This window comes from Cucurbita pepo, chromosome 1, assembly GCF_057944985.1.
Source record: "Cucurbita pepo subsp. pepo isolate OVF chromosome 1, ASM5794498v1, whole genome shotgun sequence".
Taxonomy (NCBI): Eukaryota; Viridiplantae; Streptophyta; class Magnoliopsida; order Cucurbitales; family Cucurbitaceae; genus Cucurbita; species Cucurbita pepo.
Window position 1 is genome coordinate 16166980 of NC_141798.1, and position 8816 is coordinate 16175795.

The 8816-nt window shown below is 33.2% G+C and overlaps 1 protein-coding gene across 1 annotated transcript; it reads left to right on the plus strand.

Annotated features, from left to right (window-relative positions):
- Nucleotides 1-4903: 4903 nt before the first annotated feature.
- On the plus strand, nucleotides 4904-7568 carry LOC111785733 (G-type lectin S-receptor-like serine/threonine-protein kinase At1g34300). The gene has a single exon (XM_023666114.2). The coding sequence runs from the start codon at nucleotides 5096-5098 to the stop codon at nucleotides 7562-7564; it is 2469 nt and encodes an 822-aa protein (XP_023521882.2). The 5' UTR covers nucleotides 4904-5095; the 3' UTR covers nucleotides 7565-7568.
- Nucleotides 7569-8816: the final 1248 nt, after the last annotated feature.

Consider the following 8816-nt stretch of genomic DNA (forward strand, 5'->3'; position numbering starts at 1 on the left):
GATGAAAATGTTAGGCAGAGGCTCCACTGGGCGGGCGTGTGCTACCCACAAGCCTTAAATCATAAGCTTAAGGCGTGTGCTACACACAAGCCCTGCCATTTTCAGGACCAAAAATCCACTCCAAATTATTACCAAATTAAACCTTTCACATTTTTTTCTTTTTCTTTTTCTTTTTCTTTTTCGAATAAATTAATTGATTAAAATCATTTATTTATTTTTTTTAAATAAAGAAATATATTATTATTATTATTATTTTTTTAAAAAAAAATTGATGGTGAAAAAGGTTGGGAGAGAGTGGAGTGGGAAAAAGTAGTGTATAATGAAAGGGTGTAAGTGTGACCACAGTGGTTAGTGGATTGGCTACCTGCTGTTTGTTCTTTTTGGCTCATAAAACTTTAAACCTTTTGGAATCGAATCTTTTTGTGCTATATATATTTCACCCATATTATTATATTAATTAATTATTTATGATGCCTTTATTTGAGATCTCATAATGGAACAAAATATTCTTATAAGAGTAGAAATCTCCCCATTTTAAAACCGTGAGGCTGAGGGATGCGTAATGGACTAAAACAAACATTATCTACTAGTGGTGGACTTGAGTTGTTACAAATTGTATTAGAGCCAGGGGAACGAAACATTTTTTTTATAAGTATACAAAGTATAAGGGTGCGGAAACCTCTTTCTATTACATCATTTAAAAGGGTAATGATGATATTTAACGAGTTATATGTTTAGTATATGGCATGATAAATAGAAAAAGAAACTATAATAGTTAAATAGTTTGATGTTGAATAAAGGTATAAAGTTAAAAAATGTGATAGATGGATGAGATTGGTTAACAAAATATTTGAGAATGTGGGTTGGCGGTGAAAAAAGGGTTAGTTTGCAGTAGAAAGAAAGGGAATGCGCATTATTGTATGAGTAGAGGCAAAAAAGTGAAGGGAAAGGAGTGTGGGCAGCACGTTGTGATATGAAGAAAGGCAATGGCTATGACACAACACTTTTAAACGTTTTGTCTGCAACAAAAGCAAATCAATGCTTTGCAGCTGTCTATCAAAAAGAAAAAGAAAAAAAAAAAAAAAAAAACCCAAATGCTCAAATTTTCAATTTCACTATTTGGATGCACGTGATCGAGTAATTAGCCACTAAAATCATCATATAAGAGACGGCCTATGTTTTATTCTTAATTCTAGGAGAGGAAGTAGAGTTTTGATTTACGGATATTTGAGTTAATTGATTAAGGTTTTTAAGTCTCGATTAGAGTACCGAATCGAGCTAGATGACCCTAATTTGGATTAGGTCAGGACCAAATGACCCTTCTATTTTAAAAGAAAATGAAATTGGTCGGTTGTTTTCTAAAATTTTACTACGCATATGAGTATTTTCAATATTTACAGAAGATATAAACGTTATTTGCCTTTGGGCTTTGACTAATGAACATCCCAGGCCCAGGCCCAAACTCAGTTAATTAAAGCCCAGATATTAAGTGAACAAGGGAATTTTATTTATTCTCCATTCTTTTGTTTTTCATTTGGTCCATAAGAAAATGACACTTCTTTTCTTAATTTCCATGTTTTATGAAATAGATTGAAAATGTCCGTCAAATATATATATTAATCTATCGTCAGAGAATATGCAAAAATACAATTAATATTTTCAATATCATTGTCAATTAATATATAATAGAAATATTAACTAATTAACTAACTTGAGGTTGCTTTATCATTCTTTTATTTTAATGTTTGAATTTGTTACAAATATTTTATCCGTTTAATAAAATTTTCAATTATAAATTGATGTTCGGTATCTTTATAGATACGATACAACAAGTAAACTCTTATTTTAATTCAAATAAATTTCATTAATTTTTATAATTTCTATAATATTTTTTTTTTAAGGTTTTGTCAACATTCACATGAATATCAATATTTTCATTAAATATTTATTTTGTAAAGAGTGGTACAGGTGACATTTGGCCATAAAGACAAACATATATTACAAGAAAAATCAAAAACTAAATTAATGAAAGAAAAAAAAAAAAACAAAACAAAGAAGAGAAAAATAATCCTATTTCTTTTTTATTTAATTCGAAAAGGAATTTCTTCTCAATTAAATTTTATAATTGATATGATAAGTTAAATGTGTAATCATGGCAAAATTTTGGGAACCATTATTAAAAAATTTAATTATAGTTTAATTAAGCGATTCATTTACTAATTTAAACAAAACATTTATATCTCATCTAATTCAGTAACTGATTTCCATTTTTACAAATAAATTAGGAATTTAAAACCTATTTTAAATAAATTACTATATCTTATTCTAATAATTAAAACACATTAGACTAATTTTTTTTATTTCTTAATAAACTATTTAAGGGACAATGTGAATATAATCTCCCTCAAGTTAAAAAGGATATAAATTATTAATGAATTTTAGTATTTCACTAATATATTTTTTTTTTAAGATTTAAGTTTATATTTTAAAAAGTTGCAGAATTGTCTCACGTGCATGTTATTATTTGTAAACAAGACTTGAAAAATGCAGAAAGGAGAACATTTGTGCTTTGTTTTAGTCAAAAGTTAAATTTATTTGCAAGTTTAGAATCATTCAAGATTAATATGATCAATTTTACTTGTAAAGTGATTCTGTAACGGTCCAAGCCGCAGATATTGTTTCTTTGGGTTTTTACTTGTGGAGTGATTGTGTAACGGCCCAAGCCCACTACTAATAGATATTGTCCTCTTTGGAATTTCAACGAAATCAAATTGATTTAGAAATTTTAGCATTTGTGAACTAAAGATGAGTTGAATTTATTAGTATGAAAGGTGGAGTTTCCTTGTGAGCGTGTATATATATAATATATTGGTAGTTGGTTTAAAATAAGGAAAAAAAGAACTCAACTAAACAATATCTAATAATGACCCATTTCAATAATTGGCCATCAATTTGTAATTGTTTATTAATAAAATAGATCACAGTTATTCCTCAACTTTTTATTTTAATTTTCAAACTCTTCAAAATTTCAAAGTTTGTCGCATTTACGACATAATAATTATAATAATAAATATGTATAATATACTAAGTTTGAATTTTGCAGCAATTAAATCCTTTGAATTTTTAAATTATTATTCTTTGAGTTTGTAATAAAAGATACACTTTTTTTAAAAAAAATTAAAATAAAATAGACATATTTAAGCTCATTAATAAAAATACACATAAATAAACTTTAAAAAATTTCAATATTCTTAAACTTAAAAAAAAAAAAAAAAATCTAAAAAAATACACTTACGGTTATCGATAGAAATAGTTATTACTTTATTTTAAAAATACTGTTGAACTTTTAATAATGTTTAAAATGTAGCAACTTGATATTTTTTACTTAATTTAAAGTTATACATATCATGAACATTGAATGCAAAAATACTTCATTTAAACTTTCATAAAACGTCATCTTCATCTTAAAATATAGTCATGGACTTACGTGTTTCGAAAACACCTTTAAAAATGACATAACAAAAGACTAAATAAGATAAGTAAACGTTTAAGTTTAAAACATCATATTCTAGCCGAAGTCTACGAAAGTAAATACGACTGCCTTATGCATGTGACATGGTCTCGAGTTGCGATGTCGTTGTCGGCTGTATAGGAATGTCTTGTCTTAACATGAAATAGAGGTAACACGTGGCCTAAGTATTTAAAAAAATACTTAGTAAGTGACTCCATTATTAGAGATTAAATACAAGAATATGCGAATGCAATGATTGGACCTATTATATCGGTCCTTTTCCTACTACACTATCCTAACGGACAGCTTGGATGTGTATCATATACTCTATACATAGCCTGTGCGTGCGAGTATGGGCTCACCAGATAGTTCGCACAACATTGGGTCTCTTTTCTTGTCGGGCGAGCCTTATTTGGTAACTCCCTATGTCACTTCACTTGCATAGTGTTGTATGCATCCATACCCTCATTATGGAATATGGGGTATCCCCAATGCATGAGCACATAATGTATGAGGTCTCAATATTTTTTCATTTTCTACATTATTAAATATAATATTAGTATCGCTTCTTTACTGGTTTGTATATACAATATTTTTATTTTCTATTTTGTTTTTGTTTTTTTCTTTCAAAAACCATCATTTTAGGGTTGAGAAGAGATAAGTAGGGAAATGATGAGAGGTCAGTGGATAGAGAGGTGGGTTAGGATTGTTTTATTTATTTATTAATTATTATTATTTTTTAAAGTAATTTTTTTATATATAATTTTTTTTATTTATTTATGTATTTATTTGGGTTATTACATAAAAAAAAAAAAAAAAATACTCTTTAAATTTTTAAAAAATTTCAAAAAAAACCCTTAAATTTTAATTTAAAAAATGGGACGATTATTTTCATACTTTCTAATGTTAATTTTTTAAAGTTTATGAATATTTTTAAAATGTAATACTGGTAAAACTATTTTAAGTTGGAAGGTATTTTTTAAAATTAAAAAAAAAAATTGAAAAATATTAATGAAAGATTAGAAAATTTAATTGTATTTTGAAACTTCTTTTTTTTAATCTAAATTAATGTTAAAAAAATATTTTTTAAAATGTAATGGTATTATTAAAATTCCTCAAAATTTAATAATACTTTTAAGAAAAAGGTAAAAGTAAAAGATATTTTATTAATGTCTTTTTTTCTTCTTCGAGTTCGTTAAACAGGGAAGAAAATATGAAAAAATAAAAAATGATATAAAATATTAAAGTAATAAATAAATGTAGGCGCTGCGGCCAAGGCTGAAAGCCTACTCGTCACTCGAGGGAGCTGCGGCGAAGGCCTGCTCGACGAAGCTGCCGTGAAGGCCTGTGAATGGATGAGAGAGACACGAACAGATGAGAGAGAAACTCGTGTTTCCCCACATGCTCCATTTTTCAGTCATTCCATCATCACAACTTCAAAAACCGCCGGCGGCGTTGTGTGATTCTAATTCTTCTTCAAAATTATTAACAAATCCTTAGTTGACCATACGTATTTCTTCTATCTTCTTCAACCTCCAATTAAATCTCTCTGCCTTTTACTCGCTCATTGCTCAACCCTTAACAATGTCTCTCCTTCTCGCCCTCTCTGCTCTTTTCCTTCTCTTCTTCACATCTCCGGCTGCTTCCCAGTCGCCGCCGAATCCCCGCAATTTCTCCGCCTTCTCAATCTCTCAATCCCCATGGCGTCCAACCCAAAATCTCCTTCTTCTTTCCCCCAATTCCCTTTTCGCCGCCGGCTTCCGGCAACTCCCAAGAAACTCCAATCTCTTCCTCTTCTCTGTTTGGTACTTCAACATCTCGACAGACGCTGTCGTTTGGTCTGCCAATCGTCTTTCTCCTGTCAACCGTTCGGCGTCTCTCACCATCTCCGCCTCAGGCCAGCTCCGTCTTGATGACGGCTCCGGCCGCAATCTCTGGCCTTCAAACGCTGTTTCAATGAATTCAAATTCGACCCAATTAATCCTTCGCAATGATGGTGATTTGATTTATGCTACATGGGAAAGCTTCCAATTCCCTACCAACACCATTTTGCCCAATCAGACATTGAACGGAACCACCATAGTCTCCAACAACGGCAAATATGCGTTTGAGAAATCCGTGAATTTGACGTTTGATAAATTGATGTACTGGAATTCCGGCAACCCCTTTAAGGATTTTGAAAATAATGGCAAAATCAACAGAGACAATCAAAACGCGATTTACCCAAATGATTATAACACGACCCGGCTGAGGAAATTGGTTGTCGACGATGACGGGAACCTCAAGATTTTCAGCTTCAACCCGATTCCCCGGCGGTGGGATGTGGTTTGGCAAGCGCACGTAGAGTTGTGTCAGATCTATGGTACTTGTGGCTCAAATTCTATCTGTATGAGTAGTGGCAGTTACAATTCCACCTACTGCGTCTGCGCTCCCGGATTCAGCCCTGATCCTCGTGGCGGAGCACGGCGAGGATGCCGTCGGAAACTCAACATATCGAAGAAAGTTAAGTTTCTTCCGCTCGATTTTGTAAATTTCAGAGGTGGGGTTCAACAAATCTCCCTGCAAACCCCAAATATTTCAGTCTGTGAAGCGAATTGCTTGAAGAATTCGAGCTGCGTGGGGTATACATTCACCTACGACGGCAGCTCCCAGTGTGGACTTCAGCTAGACAATTTGTCGAACGGGTTGTGGTCGCCAGGAATGAAGATAGCTGCCTTTGTAAAGGTCGACAATTCGGAAACAGATCGGTCAAATTTCACTGGAATGATGTACAAACTCCAATCGACATGCCCAATCCGCATCAGCCTCCGGCCGCCGCCGGACAACACAGACAACACCACCAGAAACATATGGATAATCGTCACCATATTCATCGCGGAACTAATTTCCGGAGCGGTTTTCTTCTGTGCATTCTTGAAGAGATTTATAAAATACAGAGACATGGCTCGCACGCTTGGTCTAGAATCACTCCCCGCCGGTGGGCCGAAACGGTTCACTTACGACGAGCTGAAAACAGCCACCAACGACTTCTCGAACAGCGTCGGAAAAGGGGGATTTGGCGAAGTCTTCAAAGGGGAGTTGCCGGACAAACGTGTCATCGCCGTTAAGTGCTTGAAGAACATCACTGGCGGCGATGGCGACTTTTGGTCAGAAGTCACCATCATCGCCAGAATGCACCATCTCAATTTGCTTCGATTGTGGGGATTCTGCGCCGAGAAGGGTCAAAGAATGTTAGTCTATGAGTACATCCCCAATGGATCCCTCGACAAATTCCTCTTCACCAAGCCTCCACCGTCCGATTCAACCGATACAGAGAAAGAAACGGTATCTCTCGATTGGGGTATCCGATACCGAATCGCCATTGGAGTAGCCAGAGCAATCGCATACCTACACGAGGAATGTCTCGAATGGGTGCTACACCGAGACATAAAACCCGAAAACATCCTTCTAGACAACGATTTCTGCCCGAAATTATCCGATTTCGGGCTGTCTAAACTGAGGAAAAACGACGAGACGGCGGTGAGTATGTCTCGAATCAGAGGGACGCCCGGTTACGTGGCGCCAGAGCTCGTGAAATTGGGTTCGCATTCGATCACGCCAAAGGCGGATGTGTACAGTTTCGGAATGGTGCTACTCGAGATTATCAGTGGGACCAGAAATTTCGATACGAAAGGATTAGCGGTGGAGAGCGCATTTTGGTACTTCCCGAGTTGGGCGTTCGAGAAAGCGTTCGTGGAAGAGAAAATCGAGGAAGTTTTGGACAGTCGGATTTGGAATCAGTACGACAGTGGAGCCCATTTCGGCATTGTTAATCGTATGGTGCAGACAGCGATGTGGTGCCTTCATAACCAGCCCGAGATGAGGCCGCCGATGGGGAAGGTCGTCAAGATGTTGGAAGGGAAGTTGGAGATTCCACTTCCAGAAAAGCCCTCAATTTACTTTCTTTCAGAAGGGCTGGAAGGTCATAAACAGCCTATGGGCGATGTGGTCCAGTCGGTCAATTCAATAGATCGCACCGAACTTGATTATAGTTCAACTAGTCAAAGCTTCTGATAAATCCTCATAAACATGAATGTTGTATCAATTTGTGATTATAAAATGTTTAATAAATATAGATTTATGATTAAAATTTTGTCCTAAGATTAGAGGGGTCGTTGTCTTTTTTGTTTGACTTCTTGCATTAGAAATAAATATAAGTTAGCTCGATCAACACCTCTTTCTTTTGGATGTTAAATGTGTGCCAATCAACCGATAAATTAGCTTCTACACGTACTTGTTGTGTGCAAGATGATCCCCATACCATTTGAACCATGTTTTTTTTTACTGCTTAAACTTGTCTAAGATAAAAGAAGAATTTACCTCTTTAAATCTTTTTCAATTTTAAATAAAACTGTTATTATTTTATTTCTTTCACGAACACAAATAATAAATTTTGAAAAATTTGCAAATCTCTTTCAAATAAATATGAATTAAGTTCTTTCATACAAATAGTTTAATTGTTACCAAATAAAATTATGAGTAGAAAAACATTACCTTCTCGGCCGGTAACATTTATTGGGACCACACAAGAGGATAGGTCTCCTCTGACTATATTATTGATGGTCACATCAAATGCAATAATCACATTAATATTTTTTTTTTTAATTATGTTTATTAATGTAAAATTAAATAGAGCGGTTTTTTTATATATTTTTTTAATTAATTAGAATGTTGTAGTTAAATAATATGTTATCAGAATTAAACTGTATTTTATTTATTTATTTATTCAAATTTTTATACCTGAAAAAAATTTAATACCTCGATTAAAAAAAAAATTAAATGAATTTTAAAAGAAGTAAAATGTTAAATTTTAAATTTTTATAGAAAACAGGTAATAGTGATAAAAGAATCCCGATTTTCAAAATAAAATTTATTTATTAATAATATTTTTGTAAGAGACCAAACTAAAATTCACACAGAGTTAAAATTAACTAAACACGCTAGAACAAACTCGATTCTCTTTTTATTCTCCCAACTATGATTCGATAAAAAATAATGGACGATAGAAAAAAGTAATTTAGATATCAGATATTAATTATATCAATTTCTAGTTATCGTTATCACAAATATAGCAGGAAAAAAAAATCATGAAAATCAATTTGGATAACAGGGTTGTAGAGAGCCTAAGTCAACTTCAGTTCCAAACCATTCAATATTTTTTTCTATATAAAAAAGGACAGTATTATTTATTGGAGGCATTTCCATATGGGATCTTGTAGTGATCCTAATTTACTTATGAAATAGAGCTACTAAACTTTTTTAGGCG